This window comes from Globicephala melas, chromosome 16 (assembly GCF_963455315.2).
Source record: "Globicephala melas chromosome 16, mGloMel1.2, whole genome shotgun sequence".
Lineage (NCBI taxonomy): Eukaryota > Metazoa > Chordata > Mammalia > Artiodactyla > Delphinidae > Globicephala > Globicephala melas.
Window position 1 is genome coordinate 47,057,101 of NC_083329.1, and position 22,103 is coordinate 47,079,203.

Consider the following 22,103-nt stretch of genomic DNA (forward strand, 5'->3'; position numbering starts at 1 on the left):
GCTGATATTAACATATGCACGGTAAATACACGTATTGAGGCTCTTAGTACTATGTACTAAGCTGTAATCTCTTTCTCTCTCTCTCTACATGTATAAACATCTCTCTATATTTAATTTCTAAGCCTCACCAACCCTATGAGGTAGTTGAGATTATCTCTATTTTAGATATGAGGAAATTGAGGTCCAAAAATGTGAATTACCTTGCCCAGGGTTTTACCTAGTGATTCCTGACCTCATGTTCTTTCCTCTGCTCTGTGCCAGCTCAAGGGTCAGACATGGGGTAAATGGGAATCAGTGGCCCAGTCTTCACCCAAAGGGAGTCCACCATCTGGTTAGTACCAAGTTCCCCCCAAAGAACCAGACACGGTGAACTTTGGATCACAGGGTGATTACAGGTGTGCTCAGCAGGGACTCTGGAAGAGGCTGGCTTTAAGAGCAACATGACGGTTGTGGGGTTTTGGGCAAGATTTAATCCTTTTGACTCTGCTTCCTTGTGTATGAACTGGGATCACACCTTCCTGGTGGGTGTGTTGAAAACATGGAAAGATACGTATATGTACATGTGTATATATATATATACACACATAAATATACGTGTGTGTGTGTGTGTGTGTGTGTGTGTGTGTGTGGTGCCCATATGTGGCAAGAGCTTAAAAAGGGGGAACTGCCATTATAACCATCCGTTGCTCCTGTGTTTTCATAATTGGGTCACACAAGTTCTATTTAAGTTTCAAGAACACATCCAGAATCGTCCCTTCCTCTATTCTAAAAGCATCATCTCTCATGGGTGCTAAACTCACATGGCTCCCAGCAGCTATAAAAGGTCTCTCTGTCATTGGAGGAAAATGCTGTGCCCCACATAGAAATGCCACTGAGACGCCAGCCTTTCCAAGCTGTTGATTTCTTCTTGGCTTGTTTTTATAGGTGTTTGTGGAAATACCTCAAGCGAGGAGAAGAATAGCACGGCCAACTCTGGGGTCTTCTCTACAGACAGCCTGAGCAACGGGCACCTGGGAAGTTTTTCATCACACACACAAGACCAGGAAAGAAATATTGAAGAACTGGAAATGGCTCGGACTCAGAGCTTAATGCCCAGGCTGAGACCTCAGCTGTCTGCTCCACCATTAAAGGTAATCATTCCCTTGCTTCACTCTCTAGAATCTGGAGGAAAGAGAACAGGCTGTGGAGCCCAACAGCCTTGGCTCCAAAGTCCCCCTTTGTTCTCTATTTGCCATGTCAGGAAATAAATACTTACAGTGCATGGTTGTTGAGAAGAATATAAAGGGGAAAAGGCAAAGCTTCTAGTGCAGTGCCAGGGCTCAGTGTTTGAGGTTTCAGTGTCCTCGGTCACTAATTTTAACTGTGAACTGGCTTCTGCAGAGGGCAACGCATGGACAATCAGACATCTTGTATTCTTGGTCTCTAGTTAGTCCTCAAGCTGCAACTCATTGCCTTCGCTCTTGACAACACACCAAGGAGGAAGAAGACAAAGGCCAGCTTTGGCATGCAGAGAACTGTCTGCTTTAGTCCCAGGGCCGCCAGACTCCAGCTGTGTTTCCTTAGACACTGGATGGAAAGGTCTCCTTTTGCCCCTCCAGACCTCTGTCCGTTTTTCTCTGGGCCCCGTGGAGCTGACACTCACAGACTGTGTCAGCCCCCTGTCTTCTGGTTGGCTCTGCCCAGAAGCCCTGTGTCTAGGAAAAGAGAGTTGTTTTCCTTTATCTCACACTACTACCCCACTCGCAACACTCTGACACCAGTTGGGTGGGTCTTCCACATCAAGCAATTCCGACACTAACAGACTGGAATTAGCACCAGGTCCCACAGGTGAAGGACCCATCCCTCAAGACAGCCTCCACTCCAGATGACAATGAAGCTGTCGGTCCCCAGGTTACCCACACTTCTGTCTGACTTGGCTGCAAATTGGAGGTCCCAATGACCCCCTCCTTGGGTTTCTTAATTTCCTAGAGCAGCTCACAGGATCCAGGAAAACAGGTTCCTTGCTATCGCTGATTTACTATAAAGGATGTTTTAAAGGTACAAGGGAGGAGACAGATGAAGAGATGCATAGGGTGAGGTCTAGAAGGGTCCTGAGAGCAGCGTCATCTGCCCCTGTGGAGTTAGGGTGTGCCGTACTCTCTGCATAGATGTGTTTATGAACCTGGAAACTACGAATCCCATACTTTTGAAATTTTTATGGAGGCTTCAGCACGCAGGCATGGTGCATCAGTAGCTCAATCTCTAGCCCCTCTTGCCTTCCCAGAGGATGGGGGGTTGAGTGGAGGGGAAAGTTTCAAGCTTCTAATCATGGCTTGGTTTTCTGGTGACCAGCCCCCATCCTGAAGCTACGCAGGAGCCAGAGTTCCCTCTTTAGAACAAAAGGCATTCTTATAACCCAGAAAATTTCAAGGGATTTGAGAGCTCTGTGTCAGGAACTGAGGTCAAAGACCAAATATTAGAACAAAAGATGCTCCTAGTCTCCTATCACTTAGGAATTTTTTTTTTTAATTTAGACATCCCTGTATTTTATTTTTTATCACTTATTGTGATATAATTAACATATATGTGTGTGTCTATACATAGGTACATATGTATAGATACACACACACATATATAGCAAAATGATTACCACAACAAGGCTAGTTAGCAGGTCCATCCCCTCACAGAGTTAAAATTGTGTGTGTGTGTGTGTGTGTGTGTGTGTGTGTGTGTGCGCGTGTGTGTGGAGAGCGTTTTGGATATACTCTCTTAGCAACTTGCAAATATACAGTACAGTATTTCTAACTACTATAGTAACCATGCAGTACGTTACATACCCAGAAATTATTTACCTTATAACTGGAAATTTGTACCCTCTGACACTTTCACCCATACTCTCCACTGCCCACCCCTCACCCTCACCCTGGCAACTACCAATCCACTACTCTGCTTCTGAGTTTGTTTTTTTAGATTCCACATACATCACTTAGGAAAGTACAAGGGTTGAAGGAGCTCTGTGCCAGGAGTGGGGGGCAGAGACCACTATATAGGTTTTCTCTTATTTCACAGTCTAGTGGGAGCCTGCAGCTGGGGGATGAGTGAGTACTGGCTTGTCACCCTGCCTGTGCTCAGGTTGGCTGTGACCCTCTGCTGAAGAACACAGCTCCTGTTAGGAGCTCTTTGCCCTCGAGCTCTTTACCACTCGCTCAGTTCCATCAGCCATCCCCCCTCTTGCTCCTCAGGCTCAGGGAAGTTAAGAGCATCTGCTGTTTCTAGCCCCGGGGTGCTTAGCTCTCCTCATCGGTTTCTTTAACTGCTTGCCCACACCTTTGAAAGCAGGCCTTGTGTCAGCTCTCCTCCATCACCCAGGATGGGGATGTACACCTTCTCTTGGTGCTCAATTAATCTCGTAGCATGACTGGACGGATGAATCAACATGACATGCATGTCACAGCACCAAGCAAAATGCCTGGCATGAGGTAGAAAATACTCTTTTCTGTTCTTCTCTCAAGCATTCAACCACTGTAAAGTAGAGACCCAGTATAGCTACTCTTGCTAGAGATGATTGAAGGTCCTCCTGAGGTTTTCTTCTGCTCCAGAAGCTGCTGTGTATCTGGTATCCAGCATGCCTTCACTTGACTGGTGTCATGTGTGAAGCTACCAGGGAGTGTCTAGATGACTTCAGTTCTCATAAGGATATTTGCATCATGAGTAGAAACAGGCGGAATCTACTGAGACCCTGTTATGTGCTGGGCATCATTCATACTCATTGTTAGAAGGTGATCTCTCGTTGCAGTTCCGTGGATTGGGGAAAAAGTCTGGAGAGACCAAGAGACAGGTGCAAAGTCATACAGGGAGGAACTGATTAAGCGGAGAGTGAATCCCCTGTTGGCCCAGCCCTGAAACTTATGGGTTTTTTTTTTTGATGTGCAATGCTGCTGGCTCCTGAGAGCAGGTGAGAGCTAAGAGGTGTCATCGGCTTAGGCAGGGCCAGTGCCTTCACTTCTTCTTTCTTTTTGTTTGTTCATTCGTGGCAGGGTACTGGTTCTTCGTGTCCTCTATCACCTTCAGAAAACAATGCCAGTGAAATCTACTTCGTGGAGCTGGTTAAAGAAGATGGGACACTTGGATTCAGCGTGACTGTAAGAATTCTTAGGAGAGCTTAGAAAGTAAACAGTTGAAAGATGTTCATCTGGAGTCTTGGTGGGCATTGCACTCATGTGCCAACCTCTGTACCCAGTGATCACTGGGTACAAGCAACACGTCAGAGTGATGAACCAAGAAAGTCAGTGGGGGCCTCAGTGAGGGATGGGAGTTCAAAGTGAAACTGGGAGACCAATGGCAAACTTGGGAAGAGCAGACACTCCAAGCAGTGTGGGTGGAATTATGGTTATGCTGGACAATAAGGAGAGGGTAGCATTGTGGAGCTTCAGGGACACAAGCCAAAGGTGAATGGGGTGGTCCCTGGTGGTCAGGTTGGTAAGACCTCCATTCAGGACAGACACTTTGCATTTGGTTTCTGAGCTCCATCTGGCAGACCCGGGAGGGGGGAGGATAAAAATTGTACAAGAATGATATTATATAATCCCACTGATGTAAAAATTTTTATGTATGTGTGTATACATACGTGGAAAAATTAGAAGAAAAAGATAAAGTTGGATCTTTAGTGACCTGTAAGGATGTTCATAATCTATTGTTAAGTTAAAAAAAAAAGTTGCAAAATACTATGTGGTTGAATTCTGCTTTTGTATCCACAAACCAACACACAAGGATACAGAATATGCCAGGCACCAGCCTTTGGGCCTATCACTGTATCCACTTTTGCTGGTCACTGCTTATGAAGAGACAATGTGGTACATTGACGTGACTCATTTCTGAGCACCTGCCATTGGCCAGTGCTGGGCTGGATATGACACCGCTCCCTCACACGGCTCATATCGTTATACTTCTTATGAGCATCTAACCTTCTGCTCAGTGGATAATAAAGCCTAAACAAACAAGTGAATATATAAGATGGTGTCACATGGAGATGAGGTGATGGGGTAGAGTGGAAGGCAGATGGGAGCTCTCTGAGTCAGGGAGGTGGGGGAGGCCCCTTCAGGAGGGGGCAGATGGGTGGTGAGTTTTTCATTGTGTTTTCCAGGGTGGCATTAACACAAGTGTGCTCTGTGGAGGTATCTACGTGAAATCCATCATTCCCGGAGGGCCAGCAGCCAAGGAAGGGCGGATCCTGCAGGGTGAGGATGGAGTCACGCTGGGCTCTGCGTTCTGCGGTGTGATGAGCCCCGGCCTGGGGGGTGCAGCCGTGAAGCCTTGCCCCACTCTCACTCTGATGCCTTGTGCAAATGATTGCCTCTCCAGGTCATGGTTTCCTTACCTGGAAAAGGAGATGATTTAACCTGACCCACCTACCTGATATGTTAACATGGGGCCCAAATGCTTGGGAAACATAAGGTGATTTAAAAATATGAAATTTTAAATAAACTTGTTGCTGTTTGGCTTTCATGGGAGAAGCCATGCTCCCCATGGAGGACAGAGCAGGTACTGGTGACCTCCACTTAAGTATCCGGGGAGGACACCAGGAAGCCTCCTTTCTGCCCTTCCTCACATCCACTGCTCTGAAGGAAGGGGGGGTGGATTTTTACTGTTCTCCAAAATGGCTAGAATTGAGCTAAAAAGGGCACCTATGATCTTACCTATCTCCATTTTCCCTAGAATTCCAGGGTCCCTGGCATCAACCATGTCTCCCTGAGGTTTTTTGAAATAAAAAACATCTTGGAGATATAAATATCACCCCTAAGAGACTTGAAAAAACTTTCAAAAATGGTTTCCCAGGAAATCGGGAGAAAGGATAAGGTTGTACTTGTTAGCTGGCTTAACTGCTCTGTGAGCCAAGGATAGAGGTTTCTAGACGGCTGATCTGTGCAGGTGCTCACAGGGGAGGCTGGCAGGGCCCGGGCGGGGCTCCCCCCAGCTCAGCTCCCTACCCCTCCTTGAGGCTGTGTGGAGGGGTGCTGGGCAGGGGCCTCGCAGAAGAGTCCTTCCTGCAGCCCCAGGAGCTCGGGGACATGACATCTGTCCCCCTCCCAGGTGACCGGCTCTTGCAGGTGGATGGAGTGAGTCTGTGTGGCCTCACCCACAAGCAGGCCGTGCAGTGCCTCAAGGGCTCTGGGCAGGTGAGTGCACCGTTACTGGTTACTGGGGAGCTTTCCTTCCCCCCAGAGTTTTCCTCGACAGCATCAGAAGCTGTGGTTGCCTCTGGGTGGGAGGGGGTAGGCAGGAAACCAACGAGACTTTCTGTTGTGTCTGTTTTTTCCCTTTCACATCTTCCTTTTACCAGCGCTTTTCTTTGGAGGTGTGAAAGTCAGGAGGAAGCAGGCAGATGTTCCCAGGCAGAGAAGCTCACCTCCTCTAAGGAGCCTTGAAAAGCTTACTGTCTCTTGCCTAGATTCTGGAATCACACAGCTGTACTCAGCTGACTGAGTGAAGTGACTTCTCCTGCCTGGCCGCCCCCTCATGCCCTCTGCTCCAGCTGTAACTGACCAATGCCTCCGTCCGCGCTCAGAGCCTCTCAGCTCCCGCCTTGGCACGTGCTGACACCCACCCCCGCCCAAGTTCATGCCGTTCCCGTCAACCTGTGTAATTACAGTCTACACTGTCCTAGGGGTCCTTTTATTACAAAGAGGTAGAAATTCAAGATGCCAAGAGCATGTACCCTTCGGTCCTCATTCTGTGCAGTGCCCAGGCAGCATCTGGGTGTCACTACCCTCTGTCCCATCCTCCGCCTGAGGGTGGGAACCTTTACTTGCGATGGTGGCCTGAGCCACAGAGCTGGGGTCTCCCTCTTGCCAACTGGGCAACCATCAGAGATGCAAAGGGCTCCTAGGGACCCCTCTTGCAAACAGAGGGGTGGAAGGGCCCCCTTTTGCTTCCTTTCCCAAACCATTCTTCTATTTTGTGGTGAGATTTACTTGTCTTGGCGACCTTGGTTGACATATCTTGAGAACAAAGTCATAATTTAGTAGTATTCTCTATTCTTCAGAACTTTGCTGACGGACATGCTTAGAGAATGTATTTGGCCAGCATACTGGCGGTGATGACAGGTAGGAACTGTCACTCTGGGGTCACAGCAATGGTGCTGAATGACCATTGCTGCAGGAGGATGTTGGCAGGGTCAAGTCCCCCAAGTGGAAGCTCAGAATTTCTCCAAACTTCCAGGCGATGTCTAGCTACTGGGTCATGCTCTGGGTAATGGGAGTATACAGTGTGTGGGGAAGAGGAAAGGGAAATTGAACCAGAAAGAAAGGGGGAGGCCAGATTGACATAGGCCTGGGATACTGTGCTGGGGGTTTGGATTTTAGGTGATGGAAAACACTGGAGATTTTTAATCAGGAGTGTTGCATGTTCAGCTTGTGTCTTATTTCAATCCACAGGTAACCTTGAGGGGAGTGGACTGAAGGAGGAGGAGATAGGGTCCAGGAAGTCAAGTTAGAGGGCGCTTGCCCCAGTCCAGCTGGCCATTGGCAGCAGGAGAGGGAATGGAGGAGAGGGGAGCACTGAGGGAGATGTTTCTGATGGAGAACATGCAAGCCTTGGAAGCCAGTTGGGTATTTGGAAGGCAGAAGGGGGAAAGCTGGTCCACTGCAAGTGTGGCCCCTGGGAGGTTAGTTGAGGGATAGGTCAGTGTTCTGAGAGAGCAAAGGCAAGAGGAGGAATGTTTTAGGCAAAATGAGGAGGGGGAAGTGAGGGTGAGTGAGAGGAAGAAGATGAATTTGGCCTTGAATACACTGAGATGGAAGTACATGTGTTACTTCCAGGAGCATTTGTCCAACAGACAGTTGGAAATATGGCTCTGGATCCTAACAGATAAGCTAGATTGGAGATTCTGATTTGAGATTCAAATGAAGCAGCTACTGGATGTATCAGAAAATTACGAAGCATTTGCCGAGTGGAGGGAGAGACTCCTGGTTGCCATATGAGGTGTAAATTGAGTTCGTCCGCCCATCCTTCTAGGTTGCAAGACTGGTCTTAGAGAGAAGAGGCCCCAGGACTGCACAGCAGTGTCCTTCTGCTAATGACAGGATGGGAGATGAATGCACGGCTGTTTCCTTGGCAACAGTCTTGCCTGGAAGGCCTGCGAGCAGTGTCTCAGCGACATATGGTGAGAGGAGAGAGGATTGAGTGTTACTATTGTCATGTCATCCTGTGCTGCTTTTGAATTGTCAACTGCAAAGGGAAAGCAGGAAGGCTCCCTCTGGGTTCTCAAAAGATAGTGAGCAGCGGTGGTCATCATGCGGCCGCTTTCAGATGCAATGGAAGCCAATCTAATGGAACATGTTCCTATAAGAAAAATGCATTATCCCCAAAATGATGACCAGGCATAATTCTGCCCCCAAGCCTTCTGAGGATTTCTGATCAGGTGCTGGAATGTTTGTGTCTAAATAAGTATTTGGGGTTGAAATTGGAATGAAAGGATCATGCCTTTGCTGACAAAGCGTCCACGTTTCAGCCGAGACACTTGTAACAAAAATCTGAGTAAAGATGAGGTGGGTGGGGAGAGGAGGGCACTCAGAAACCTAGCCTAGTTACTAACATCAAAAAGCAAACCCATGATCAGTTTACAGGGGCACTATTACACATCATCTGATGGGTTGCCTCTCTGCACTTCCCTGGGATTTAGTTTCCTGCTAGGAAAACATGTATTTCCTTAGTACGTCGTGATTTGCAGCTTAGCTGCTTGTCAACCCCTTTATAGAGATTTTCCTGAAGGCGTTAAATCAGGTTGAATGCAAGGTAACCATAGTGAGCAATGGGGTTGGGTGGAGGGGGAAAAGCATGTGCATAAAATAAGTCTGTTTCTTCTTTCATTGCTCCTCGGCTCACTCCAGTGAGGGCCTTTGAGAAATTGAATACAGAATGAGCTAAAGGGGTCAGACGATGGTGATGGTGAAAATGGTCATACGACATACCTGAACCTAACTGCTTCAGACACTTTCATTCTTGCCCCAAATCATAGTTTATAAATCAGTCCCTCTATTGATTGATTGCCAACTGAGGTGGTGAAAGCAGAGTAGGGGAGGCCCAGAGGCCTCTGGCTGCCAGACTATGTAAGTTCTTTGGGCTGTGTCCATCTTGGGTGCCCAGAAGCAGCTGTTTTGTCTTACGGTCACTACACAGGGCTGAACAAAATGGCAGCTAAAACATTTTCATAGAGTTGGCCATGATTATCTCCATGGTCTAATTATGCAAAAAATTTTTTTCAAGTATACTAAAAAATGACTGTGGTTCTAAAAGGGTAATAGGAATATATGTGATTCAAGTTTTACTAAATGATTTGGGCCTATTGTGTACGTCTCTAAGTTATATCTTTACATATAAACTTTGTTGATTGTCTATAATTGCTCTGTCCAATATGGTAGCCACTTGCCCATGTGGCTATTGAGGACTTGAAGTGTGACCACTCCAAACTGATAAAATATATACTCGAGTCTTAAAGACTTATTTCATAAGAACGTAAAGTACCTCATTAATAATTTTTTCGTGTTGTTGCATGTTGAAATGGTAATATTTTAGGTATGTTGGGTTAAATGAAATATGATTATGTTTATTTTACCCTTTTCCTCTTATTTTTTAAAATGTAGCTGTTTGAAAACTTTGACATTATGTATGTGGTTTGCATGTGCAGTTCACATATTTCCTTTGGATGACACTGACCTATAACAGGTATAATGGACTCTGTCATAAAAATGAGCAAAATGAAATCGTTTAATGTAAAACAGGAATAATTCATTTACTTGACAACTGGCATTTTGAGGCTGGCCAATTTCATTTGTAATCTACTGAAGGGTGGATCTCATTCACATCCCACGATACAGGTCCCAGGTTTGAAGTCAAGCTAAGAAAGAACGCCAGTGGTTTGGGATTCAGTTTCGTGCAGATGGAGAGTGAACGCTGCGGCCATCTCAAGAACGATCTTGTGAGGATTAAGCGGCTCTTCCCGGGGCAGCCGGCAGAGGAGAATGGGGCCATCGCAGCTGGTGACATTATCCTGGCTGTGAACGGAAGGCCCACAGAAGGCCTCGACTTCCAGGTGGGAGGCCATGAGGGATGCAGTCCTGTGTGCAGGCTGAGGTCAGCCACGCTCCTTTCAGGGCCCCCCACCATGGGGAATACTCTGGGCTCCCGGAAATCACACGTGGAGCCTGGATTTGGATCACATAAAGAGAGAAATTGGCAGAACATCCTCATATTAAAATTTCCATCTCAATTCTTAACTATCTGACCTTGAGTAAGCCTTGCTTCTCAGTAGGTTCGTAATGAAACTGAAGATAAAACCCTGGCTCCTGTGCTGGCTAAAGGTCTCCTAACACACACTCCCAGAGGTGGGCGTGAGGGCTCAGTGGGCTACCTTGGGTCCCTTTCTGCCCTCCTTCCCATTTCTCTACTAAATTTACGGCTTTGACGTGTAGTGTTGCATTGGTTGTCGTGTGTATGATCAAAAATGTAATAAAAAAGAAAGTAAAAAGTGGGCATTTCTTAATCTTATAGCACAAAATCTCAGTGAAATATTGTACATATCGGTCAGGGTCCTGGCAGAAATTGGGCCATCTGAGAAAGTTTAATAAAGGTGCGGAGATTGTTGGGAAACTCAAGGGAGAGTATAGAGCCCTGGGGCTGGGAACAGTGGGTGCAGTCATTCACCTTCCCTACCCCCGAAGTGCAAAGGGAGATGGGTAGGAGCAGTTACCAAATCCTAGAAGCTGAGTGAGCTAGGTGGAGCAGGGATATAGTCATCCTGTGACAACCCCGCAGGGAGGAATGCAGGAAAGCAAACCTGGACCTCCCTCTCCCCCTCGGCTCTGATTCCTGTTCACCCTCGCATTGGCTGAGCCCAGCAGGAAGCCTCTCTGCAGCCCACGCAGGTCTACCTCCAGGGCACAGAGCAAGGCAGACGAAGGTGGAGAGTGGCTCTAGGTGGGATGGGGAGGGGTGGGGAATCCTCAGAGCAGCGTTAGGGTGGGGATACCTTCATCCATCCTGCATCCTTCATCTGATCCAGGATCATCCTCTGAGAACCGCTGCTGGGCCAGCAACTGTGTGAGGGACTGAAGACAGAGAGGCGGACAGTTCATACGGTCTGGTCTCAGAGCTCACGGGGGTAGTGGGACAGACAAGAGAACAATTCCCACTGCGGGAAATAAGTGCCATGAGAGATAAAAGGCCCTGCTCCAGTGCTTGCACCAGGGAAGGGGGAAGGAGCCCATTCTATGGCAGTCCATTGCAGCTGGGGGTACTGAGTAGTATCCAGATCAGTCCAGATCAGTGGTTCCAGGTAGGGGTGAATTTGCCTCTGGGGACATTTGGTGAAGACCCGAGACATTTACGGTTTTCACAACTAATGGACGCTACTGGCATCTAGTGGGTAGAGACCAGAGATGTTGCTCAACGTCCTGCGATGCACAGGACAGCTCTGACAACAGAGTTATCCAGCCTAAAATGCCAATAGTGCTGAGAGGTTGAGACATCATGGTCTATATAGGTAATAAGAGCTATTCAGGCAACCTCATGCCCTGGGCTTTGAGAGGGTGGCTTGGAGCAAGAGGTCCAGCATGGTGGGAGCTTAGGAAGTGGGTGCAGGGAGGAGCAGATGGGAGAGAGAGCAGGGCGAGAGGCAGTGGCAGGTAAGAACAGGTTCTGGGTGCTGTGCTTATGTTGAGCGAGGTGAGCCAGAGAGAGGGTTAAGCAGGAGAAGAACCTGGTTATATCTGTATTTGGGAACAACTGCATGTTGGTGATGTGGAGGAAGGGGCGTGGGTGACAGTGCAGGAGGCCAGGAGCAGAGAGGAAGTCACTGCAGTTTCACAGGTGAGAGGTTCCGAGGGCCCGAGCTGACCCTGGGCAGAAGCTCTGGGCTGAGGGTCAGGCTTTAGAGATTGGGGTGGTGGCATCTACGTGACCGGTGGCCCCTGAGGTGGGGGTGGGTAGACAGGGAAAGGAGGTTGAGATGGTAACAGTCATTTGCTTGATTCACTCTCTCGCTGAAGAAGAGGCGTCAGTATTGGCAGATGCTGCCATCAAAAGGCCCCAGGCAGACCTTGGCCACTTCCAGCTCAGTATCGGCGCATCATCTCTGTGGGAACCACAGGCCACTGGCCTTGGATCCATGCACTTTGGGAAGTCAGCGGTGTCCTCCAAAGTTCTCTGGAGCCAAGAAACAGATCAAGGTGTGGGGGGGAGGGGCCCGGGAGATAGTGGAGAGCACAGAGGAGGACACTGCACAGCCCTGCAACTAACCGTGGGGTTTGGTTTCTGATAGGAGGTGCTGCATTTACTGCGAGGAGCCTCGCAGGAAGTCACACTCCTGCTTTGCCGACCCCTGCCAGGTGTGCTGCCTGAGATGGATCAGGGCTGGCAGGTAAGGGGCAGTGCCCTCTGTTCTCTCCACATGCCTCGGGTTCAGGCACTCCTTTTCTTGTCTGGTGGGTCCTCAGAAGCCCAGCCTTGCTTTGGTAGTTTTCAATGCCCTCTACTTTCATTGGGGCAGGAGAGTAGCTGGCCCCCAAACCTCAATTAGTCTGTGACAGGTTCATGAGGTCCTACCTCTGCCTTCCCCTTCCTCTCCCTGCTTCTGCCTCTCCCAATATTTGGCTCTTCCTGTAGATGGTTACACGTTTAGATCTTGGCTGTGAAACTTCTAGAACTAGGTTCTCTGGCAGTCTAAGCACCAGACGGGGAAACCAGGAGCAACGGGAGTAGATGGAAAACCAAATGAAGGGAAGGTAAGAATTTCCATTCTGAGGAATGAAATGGAGAGAAAAAAAAAGAAGGGTATATGTCCACCCTTCTAAAATATGAATTAGGCATGTATGGTCTAGTGCAAAGAAGGGAAGCATTGGAATCAGGACAGTTCAGAATTCTTACATGATGCCTGTATTAGGTCCTCCAGAGAAATAGAACCAATAGGATATGTGTGTGTGTGTGTGTGTGTGTGTGTGTGTGTGTGTAGAGACAGAGACAGAGACAGAGAGAGATTTTAAGGAATTGGCTCACGTGATCATGGTGCCCGGCCAGTCTAAATGCTGCAGAGCAGGCTGGCTGGCTGGAAACCCAGTGGGGAGCTGATGTTGCAGGGTGAGTCCTAAGGCAGGATTCATTCTTTCTTGGGGAGCTCAGTCTTTTTTCTCTTAAGGCCTTCAACTGATTGAACGAAGCTCGCCAACATTACAGAAGGTGATTTGCTTCACTCAAAGTCTACTGATTTACCTGCTACTCTCATCTAAAAAATACCTTTACAGAAACATCTAGACTCGTGTTTGGCCAAATATCTGGGTACTGTGGCCTAGCCAAGCTGACACATAACGTTCACCATCACAATACCACCTGTTGAGTCCTTGGGCACAGACGCTGCGGTAGAGATCGGAGTGCAGGGAGTTTATGGGGCCGGCTCTTGGGAACACCCCTGTGAGGGTGCGAGAAGCACAGCTGGGCAGAAGGGAAGTAAATGTGTTGCAGCTGCAACAGGGGCCTCGGCTGACCTCACAGGGAGCGCTGAAGCTGGGCTGGCCCCACAGAGCTGTCCCAAATTGGGACAAAAGAGCCAGTACCTTTGCTCTCTGCATCAACCGGCGCTGGAGTAAGAGCTGCCCCAAGGGAAGGGGCCTAACTTTGGCCGAGGCAGTTCCATTGAGCTGAGCACAATTCCTGCGGAGGGGATAGCTGTAAGCTGCCAGCAGCCAGCAGTCCTGGCAGCTGGGGGCTGATGGCCTCAGTTGTGGAGGGGGATCGGTGTGAGCACCCTGGAATCACCTGCACCTGCTCTGTTTGCTGCAAGGACCTTGGGCACTTGCCTGACTTCTCTAGGTCTCATGATTCCTCATCTGAGACGTGGATAAGATGTGGATAAAATCAATCACTTATCATCACTGAGGGTGACAGTCACTAGACACAGCACAGGGACTTGGTGACCCAGATCCTTTTGATGCTTGGACTCCAAGAGGTCATTTGATACCAACTTTGGTGAGCAAAGAGCTATGGGAAGGAAATCTGAACGTTTCCAGTTGCCAGTTTGGAAAAGAAAGTAGATGTCAGCAATTGTGTTAAGCAAATGAACAGGGCAGAGGAGGGTCAAGCTTCATACGCACAAAGATCAGGCCAAGGGGCTGGTACCCAGTGTTTTTGTGAGATATCTGGTAATGCCAGGGAAAGAGTTGTCCTTCTGTCCTGGAGAAGAGGTCCCCCAAGGAGACCCCAGATGCATCTAGTGGGAAGGGCTTGGGGTGAGGAATGGTGGGCATGCTTCCTCTCTCCTCATACCTGAGGACCAAGTGCAAGAAGAATTTTCATTCATTCATGTGGCTCCAGAGGTCAGACTGAAGACCAAGGAAGAGAGTATTTAGTTCAGAACTAGAATAAAGTAGTTATGAGAAGGAGGCGGCTGTACGAACATCTGGAATAAGGTCATTCCAGGCAGAAGGAATAGCTTATGCAAAGGCTCTGAGACAGGAATGACCTGGAGGTCTGAAGGACACAAAGATAATGGTTGTGCCTGGACAGTAGCTAATGAAGGGGAGTGTGGAATGGGAGGAGTTGTAGAGGGAGTCAGGGACTGCACCATGTGTGACCCTGTAGGTCTTGGTAATGTGCCGATTCCATCCTGGCTGCCACAGGAAGCCACTGGGCTGGGAGGGGTGGGAGGGTGAAGGGTGAAGCAGGAATGTGGCCTCATGTGGTCTGTACTTTATAGAGGTCACTTAGGTTGCTGGTGGAGATGGAGTGGAGCAGGTAAGGTGGCAGCGATTCAGGTGAGATACTGTGGCTTAGACTCAGGTTGTAGCCAAATAGGTGGTAAGTGGTCAGATTTGGGAGGTGACTGGGAGGTAGAGCCCGTGGGATGACTTTTGGATTAGATATGGGTGTGCGGAAGTAGCCCTTGATAGCGTGTAAACTTAAATGTTTGTGGAGCATTCGATGGAGATGTCTGTTAGGTAGTTGTTTGTGGAGAACTGGTGTGAGGTCAGGGCTGGAAAAAGCGAACTTGGAATTGTCAGCAAATAATGCCACTGAAAGCCATAAATTGCATGAGATCACCACGGGAAGGAGTACAGAAAAAGTCAAGAAGAGGGCTGAGAAGTGAGCCATGTGACACCCCAACACTGAGCGGTCTGGTCCAAAGAAATGAGACAGCACATGAGACTGAGAAGGGGCCTGGGAAGTGGTCCAGGTAAGGGCAGAGTTCAGGGTAAACTCAACGTTTAAGTTGAGTAAATTCGTAAGGGACATTCTCAAGAAGGAGGAGGGACCAGTTATGCTGAATGTTGCTGAGAGTTAGAGTGAGATGAGGACAGAGAATTATCCTTTGGCTTTAGAAAGATGTAGGTCGCTAGAGATCCTAATCAGATCTCCTTCAGTGGAATGATGGAGACAGAAGCCTGGTTGGAGTGGGTACAAACGAGAAGGAGGGGATACAGAAATAGTGAGTACAGACGCTCATTTGAAGAACAGAGAAAAGGGGTGGATTGGTACCGACTTCGGTACCAAAGCAATATTTAGATTTTGCTCAGTGCGCACCGTGGATCCAGTAATCCTTAGCATTTCTTTCAATAGACACCTGTGCTCTCAGCAGACAAAGAATTCACCAGGGCAACAGGCACTGACTCAGAGCAGAGCCCCAGCCTAGATCAAGAGGACAGCCAGAGGGACAGTGCCTCCGCAGATGCAGGGGAAGGCCTGGGTCTCAGGCCAGAGTCTTTCCAACAGGCCACCGGAGAGGCACAATGGGACCAAAACACAGAGAGACCCTGGGCCACTTCCTTGACTCGTCCTCGGGATTCCTACCCTCATTTATTCAGACTTCACCAAGAAATGGATGCATCAACATTGGCTACCTCTTTGGAAAACGATATGAAGCAAAACTGCTATTCAGTTTGTGATATCAGGAGACTTGAAAGGTAAGGATCACCCCTTTGCAGACATATTATAAATTGTGTGCATGTCATTGCTAGAAATTACAATCAAGCAATTATTAACTATGCTCAGATGCTTGCTGGGCCAGGACTGTTCTGGGCATTGTAGGGGAGGAAGAAACAAGAGAAGCATGCGATCTGGAGCTGCTGTAACCACAACTTGTGAGCTTTTGGGAAAGCAAACCCCACCCAGAGGTCCTCCAGTATCCTTGGAGACTACAGATGTCAGGCCTTGGGGTTTCTTCCCCACATACAGACCTTTGTCCTGCATCCCTCATGGCCTCTTGAAGCACCATGGTAAGAAAGAGGTTCCCTTGTGTACGTCATTTCTATTGCAAATATAATGCTTTGTAATCAACACCAGCTTAAGAAAAAAACCCAAATCTGCATCTTCAAGACCAGACTGAGACATTCATTTCAATAGCCATTTGTTCTTTAACATAGTCTGCATTTTTGTGCTCATCCACCCCTGAGTATTTCCACTTCTCAGTCCTGTTCTGATGGAAAACAAATGCTTTCATTCAGTTTGATGAGTATTTTTACACATAGCCAGGGTACTTAGAAACCTGTTAGGAGCAGAGAGAGGGGTACACATACTGAGAGAGGGCGAGACATTGCTCCTAGGAGTGTGCTAACTAGATGCATGGGCACAAAGCAGACAAACGAGGAACAATGGTTTGTGTCTGACACTGTATAAACCCACTGATATTAAATAGCTCTTAATTGTTGGTCATCCTAGAAGACTGACAAGGGCAAATCTATAGGGACTAGTAGGTGACATGAACTATGAAGCGGCTGGAGTAATGCAATTAGGCAGGGTGAGATCCGTGACAGACAGGAGCCAGGCATATGTTTCCTAGAAGCATCCAGATACAATTTTTAAAGTATACTGTATTGTGCCAACTAAACAAAATCCAACTCCTCTGCGGAGGAGAACAGGGTGGGCAAGCATGTTCATCGGTGGTATTCATTTTCATTGCTTGAAAATGCATAAGCACGAGTGTATGTATAGTTCCTTACGTTTGCATTCTAGCCAGTAATTGATATACTTGATCAAATGATAAAGGAAATAACCTACAGAGATTTATCCAAGGACAGCTATTCGTATGATCTTGTAGGAAATATAAAAGGAGCGGTACTTCCCTGTAGACATGGGGCCACTCTTTTAGATTTTTAAAGGTTTTACTGATAGATAGTTTGGGGTGATGGACTGGATTATAAAGTGACTCTAGGATTAGGTATAAGCCTGGAGTTTGACTTGCCATGTGCCTTTAATATAATATAATTATTACTTATTAATAATAGTATTTAAACTAATTATTACTGTATGTTGTCACTGTCTCATTCATGGACTCACAGAAATTCAGGATTGTTCCATGTAAAAATAGTCTCATCTAACTTCATATCCCATGCTGGGATCTGCTCTGTGACATCCCTGAAGTAGGGGGCCTGCTTTTACTTGAATATCTCCAGGGAGGCGGAAGTTGCTGCCTCTTGACGTGGCCCATTTTATCATCATGTAGCTGTTGATCAGGAAGTTCTTCTTTATACTGACGTGAAAATTGTCTTTCTCTGTCTTCTACTCATAAATCCTGATATGTTTTCCTCCTGTTTTCGTCATTTCTTTTTTAAAAAAATAAGAAACACCACATCATTTTATATTTCTGAATCAAATTAAATCTGGCTTAGCATTCCTCCTTGCAAGGGTATACCAGATGTCCAAAATCTGCCATCCTTACAGGGGGCTGCCCCTTCCTAGAATTATACTAAGAGCTTCTTCAGAACATTCTGGTGGAGCCCCAGATCATCATTCCACCTTGGTTGTTGCCCTATGCTTGCTACCCAGGCCATGTGGCCCACGGAGTTACAGGGAGGCAGCCTTGCTATTCTCTGCCCCGACTCCCTCCATCACCAACTCCTCCCCCTTGTACTTACCTCCCACAGCCCTGGTGATGGCAGCGCTCTGCCTCTTCACATTTCCTTTTACTGTGTTTCACTTGTACTGCGTTTTCTCTCTTCCATTCAGGAACCTTTCTTTCTCTACAAAGGAAGGACTCAAACCATATTAGCTTCTCCTCCAGTGGGACCTTAGCTTGCACTTAAAGCACACATAGTTAGTGACTGCCCCCTACAGGAGGAAAAGCGTGGCACAGGCTCAGCAATCCCTGGACACAGTTCCCCCAGCTCCTGGGTAGGGTCAGAATTAGGATTCCAAAGTGGGTTTGTGGTTCTTTGTGGTTCTCCCTGGAATATCCACAGCTCAGTTCTGAGGTGGCTGCCCCAGGTAACTGCCTCTTGTTTCTGGCATCCCTGAGTGAAGTTTTCTTTCTGCAGTGTAGATCAAAAAGAGTACTGACTTCTTGATCATACAGCCCTGGTTTCAGCTCTACCACTTACTAGTGTGTCTGGAGAGTTGTCTTCCCTGAGCTTGAGGCTTCTCAAATGTAAATGAAGACCCTGACAACTCCACAGGGTGCTGTGCCCTTCAAAAGAAATAACGCATGCAGAGCACTAGTCCAGAGCCTGGCATGCAGCAGGAGCTCAAGTCAGTTTTCCTTCCCTTTCCTGAGCCATTTTCAGCTAAAAACAAGTCCCAATCAATTAAAATTCCCACCGAACTGGCAGATCTTACCATCTACGAGGTGGTTACTTCCTAGTCTAGTGGCTGCCGGCACCCCAGCAAACCCAGAGTGTTCATGGAGAAGACGAAGTTTTACTCTTCCTTCCCTGTTCTCTTCTTTTCCCACACTGTACACATACTACTACCATACGGTAGTAGATCTTTGTAAAACATGTAATAAAGCAGTACAGTACATTTTCATGGAGGAACACTGGAATTGTGTATCTTCCAGAGAGAGGACTTAGTACTTGGCTGGAGTTGCATCTTATGCAAGGTTAGTTTCTAAGGTAGGGCACAAGGTAAAATCATATCAAGTCACATTACCCTGAACGTCACTTTGGGAGATGTGATGTTTTCCTCCCTTGGTGTGGGAGGAGATTACCTTTTCTTTGGTTGAGCCTCAGATGAAGTCTGGTGACTTGCATTTATGGGCCATGCTGACTGCAAAATGCTTATCTTTAAATGCTAGCCTCGTAGGAATGAAGGGATGGCAGATTCAAGTTTCCCACTCACGTTCAATTCAGGGCTTAAACTCATTGAGTGAGAAGTGGTTGTTGCAGAGTGTTTAAGGTTATTTCTCTTCCCTTCCCTTCCTTCCTTCCTTTATCTCTGTCTCTGTCTCTCTCCCCTAGCATATATACTTATATTCCTGTAATTAAAATGCATCTATTTTCAGCAAGTATCATTTAGAGAAAGTGAGGATATAAGTCTTCATGGTTATTTAAGAATGCAAAATGAAACCAGGCCCTTGAAATGAACCTAAAGTTACTGTCTATGTTCTGGGGAGGGCAGTGTTCCTGGAATAGCAAAGATGCTTAGGAGATTAAGGGTCTAACTTAACTGCAGCTGACATGCCAGGTGTGACCTCAGAGTAGCTGGCCGAGGGTTGAATGAGCTGCTAGGTGAGCAGGGCTGTCGGTCCAACGGGAGGACACAGGGGACCCCTGTGAAGGCCTGCTCTGCCTTCACAGTGTGGAGTGTGACTGAGAGGAGTGAGTGGGACAGATGCCTGGCCAGGAGCGGCAGTGGTCTAACCCAGCAGAGCAGAGCCCGTGGCAGCCTGGGGCTGGGTGCTGCCTTCAGCTGGGTTCTCTCCGCAAGCTGACAGGCTCCCTGGGGACACCCCCATACACACCCACTCTCACGACTCCTAAATACTGAACTCCAGCTCAGGATTATCAACTGAACTTCACCCCCAGCGATCCCTGAACATCTCTACTTGATGTCTTAGAAACACTGCAAACAAAACCCCCCAGATGTTAAACTTGGCACCGGCAGGAAGTCCCAGTGGCACTCGCCAGGCTAATGGGGATGTGGGGCGGGCCTGGTGCTGGAGAGACGGGGAAGGCTGAGCCTCACATGAAGAGGCACAAAACCCGACCTTGTTGTGAGCTTACCCGCAGTAAATAGGGCAATTACAACACCCGGTATTTCAGGCCTGAAGTGCCGTCTACTCATTTGACTTGTCTTCCTGAAAGGTGAATGTGATGTTGGTGGCTCAAGTTTCTAAGGAACAGCTCTCCTGGGACGTTGGGGCTGGTGTCTTCCACTCAGCAAGCAGAGGCTTCGCGATGATTTCACTGACCCCAGAGCTGAACCGGGATTCCTTTCCTTAAAAGCAGTCGCTGAAGAATTGCAGGATCTGGTGGGAGGCCTAGTGCCAGGGCCCTGCCAGCTTGTGTGGAGGAGGCAGCTGGGCGCACCTGAGGAGACCCAGGTGGGGTCTCCAGATTCTCCTCTAAGTACCATCTGTCTACAGGAGGCTCCTTTTGTCAGACAGCTTGGGAGGGAGAGAATGAGGGCAGGGAGGAGCCGAGCTCATAAAATGTATCCAGGGGTAAACAGAGAGCTCGGAGCACTCTGATCCCTTCAGGTTCTAGATGGAGCCCTACTGCATTATCCCCAGGTCCTGAGCTGGCCTTGAGCCCTGGGGGAAGGACTCTCACTCTCTACCTGGCATGTCCACACGCCAAAACATCTTATCAAATTCTCCAAATCTCCAAGTCTCACCCCTTCCGTGAAATAGGCTCTGCCTGGTGGGCTCTCTCGGGCCTTTCTGGACCTCTGCTTGCCTCACATCCTTTTCTCCATGCCCACAAGCAAACCAGGTCAGAGCTCCAAGAGCAGGCTGGTGGCCTGGGTGGAAGGGTGGTTGGAAGGGCAGTTATTCTCCCTGAGATAATGGCCAAGATGCCACCCTGGAGACCACTGAGCCCCCTCTGGACACCCAACAGCCTTGCCTCTTGCCTCTCAGGCTGATGGCCTCCCTGGCTCTCTTTCCGGGCAGAGCTAGTAGCTGGAGCCCCAAATCCAACCTGGAGAGCAAGGAGCTTATTACAAAGGTTGGAGGAGCACGGAAGCGGGAGGTGAGGCATGGCCAGCCAGGCGCTGCAGTGTTGCCACCTGCTTCTCCGCAGCGAGGGAAGGAGAGAGTTGCTGCTGGGGGGCGGGGGAGCAGCGGCAGGGTGGGCCTGGGCACCAGCTGGATTTCCTGTCCTTTGACAAAACTGCCATGGTATTCCCTCCCTATGTTTATAAGAAAACACATTTTCTGCACAATTTGGTCAAATACTTTAAGGTGTTAAATCAATTTTTCCTTAAAGAGCTTAGCAATTTTAAGAGATTGTTTTCTTAAAGTGAATGTTCCCCTTTAGTCTTTATGCATGTGGTCTTCTTTTTAAACACATGTGCGTGTGTATTTACAGGAAATGCCCATTTACATGAACTCTGTATCTCTCATGAGCAGAAATGATGTCTCTTTGACAGCAAACTCAGGTTGGAACCAACACTCCAGCCCTGCTGGGGGGGAGGGCCAGCTACATGGGTGTTTGGGGGCTTGTAGCTATAAGGAGGTACCAGCGCTGATTTTAAGGGAAAGATGTATTGCAGGAAAGGGAAACGGAGGGCAGGGGCACTGACAAAGCCACCCTATTGATTTGGGGATGGGGAAGGAGGCTGATAAACAAGGATCCATGTACTTGGTACAAAGCTCAACCTATGTGCATTTCTTTTAGATTCTCCTACTCATCTTCTCTAACCAGACTCTCGACAGATATTTTCTGAGTACCCTGTCTGCATGTTGGAAGCACTGTGCCCAATGCTCTGTCATCTTCACGGACTGCTCTTTCTAATCAAAAACGTGTGTAGTGACTTTCGGCAGCCCCTCGAAGGCTTATTCTCTCCCTGTTGCTTCTGCATCTTCGTTGCCAACCAATGAGCTTCACCGTTCATCTGCTTCCTATGTCACACAGGGAGTAAATGTCACTCCAGCTGGCTGCTTCTCCAAAGAGACACCGTTTCAGTGCTCTGTAAAGGACCTGATATTTGGGCAAAGTGCTTTGAAGGTCACCTGCTTGAGCTGTTCCCAGCCTCTTGCTTTGGCCCTTTCCATCTAATTCCTCTGTCGAAATAGCAAACGTAATCATAGTAGTAATCATGACATCTTCCATTTACTGAGAACTTACCCTGTACCAGGAGCCATGGGTGGCTGTATCAGAATTATTTAATGTAAGCATCCCAATGCTCCTATAAGTTTCTTAACC

General features: G+C 48.0%; 1 protein-coding gene across 5 annotated transcripts; it reads left to right on the forward strand.

Moving 5' to 3' along the window:
- Positions 1–846: 846 nt before the first annotated feature.
- Positions 847–22,103, forward strand: LOC115847621 (putative protein FRMPD2-like). Of its 5 annotated transcripts, none has more exons than XM_060286186.1 (9): positions 847–1,130; positions 4,017–4,121; positions 5,123–5,216; positions 6,070–6,155; positions 7,993–8,140; positions 9,855–10,069; positions 12,296–12,394; positions 15,583–15,926; positions 21,576–22,103. In XM_060286186.1, the coding sequence occupies exons 1-9, from the start codon at positions 1,068–1,070 to the stop codon at positions 21,622–21,624; spliced, it is 1,203 nt and encodes a 400-aa protein (XP_060142169.1). In that variant the 5' UTR covers positions 847–1,067; the 3' UTR covers positions 21,625–22,103. The 5 variants fall into 5 exon arrangements, with proteins under 5 accessions (XP_060142169.1, XP_060142170.1, XP_060142172.1 ...); XM_060286187.1 differs by having other exon boundaries at positions 15,736–15,926; XM_060286189.1 differs by lacking the exons at positions 6,070–6,155; positions 7,993–8,140 and having other exon boundaries at positions 15,736–15,926.

Excerpts from the sequence above, each read along its gene's own strand:
- LOC115847621 (XM_060286186.1), top strand. The coding sequence starts at position 1,068 with ATGGCTCGGACTCAGAGCTTAATGCCCAGGCTGAGACCTCAGCTGTCT. Across the intron at positions 6,156-7,992 it reads GCCTCAAGGGCTCTGGGCAG|GTTGCAAGACTGGTCTTAGA; the intron begins GTGAGTGCACCG and ends CCATCCTTCTAG. Across the intron at positions 15,927-21,575 it reads GATATCAGGAGACTTGAAAG|ATTCTCCTACTCATCTTCTC; the intron begins GTAAGGATCACC and ends CATTTCTTTTAG.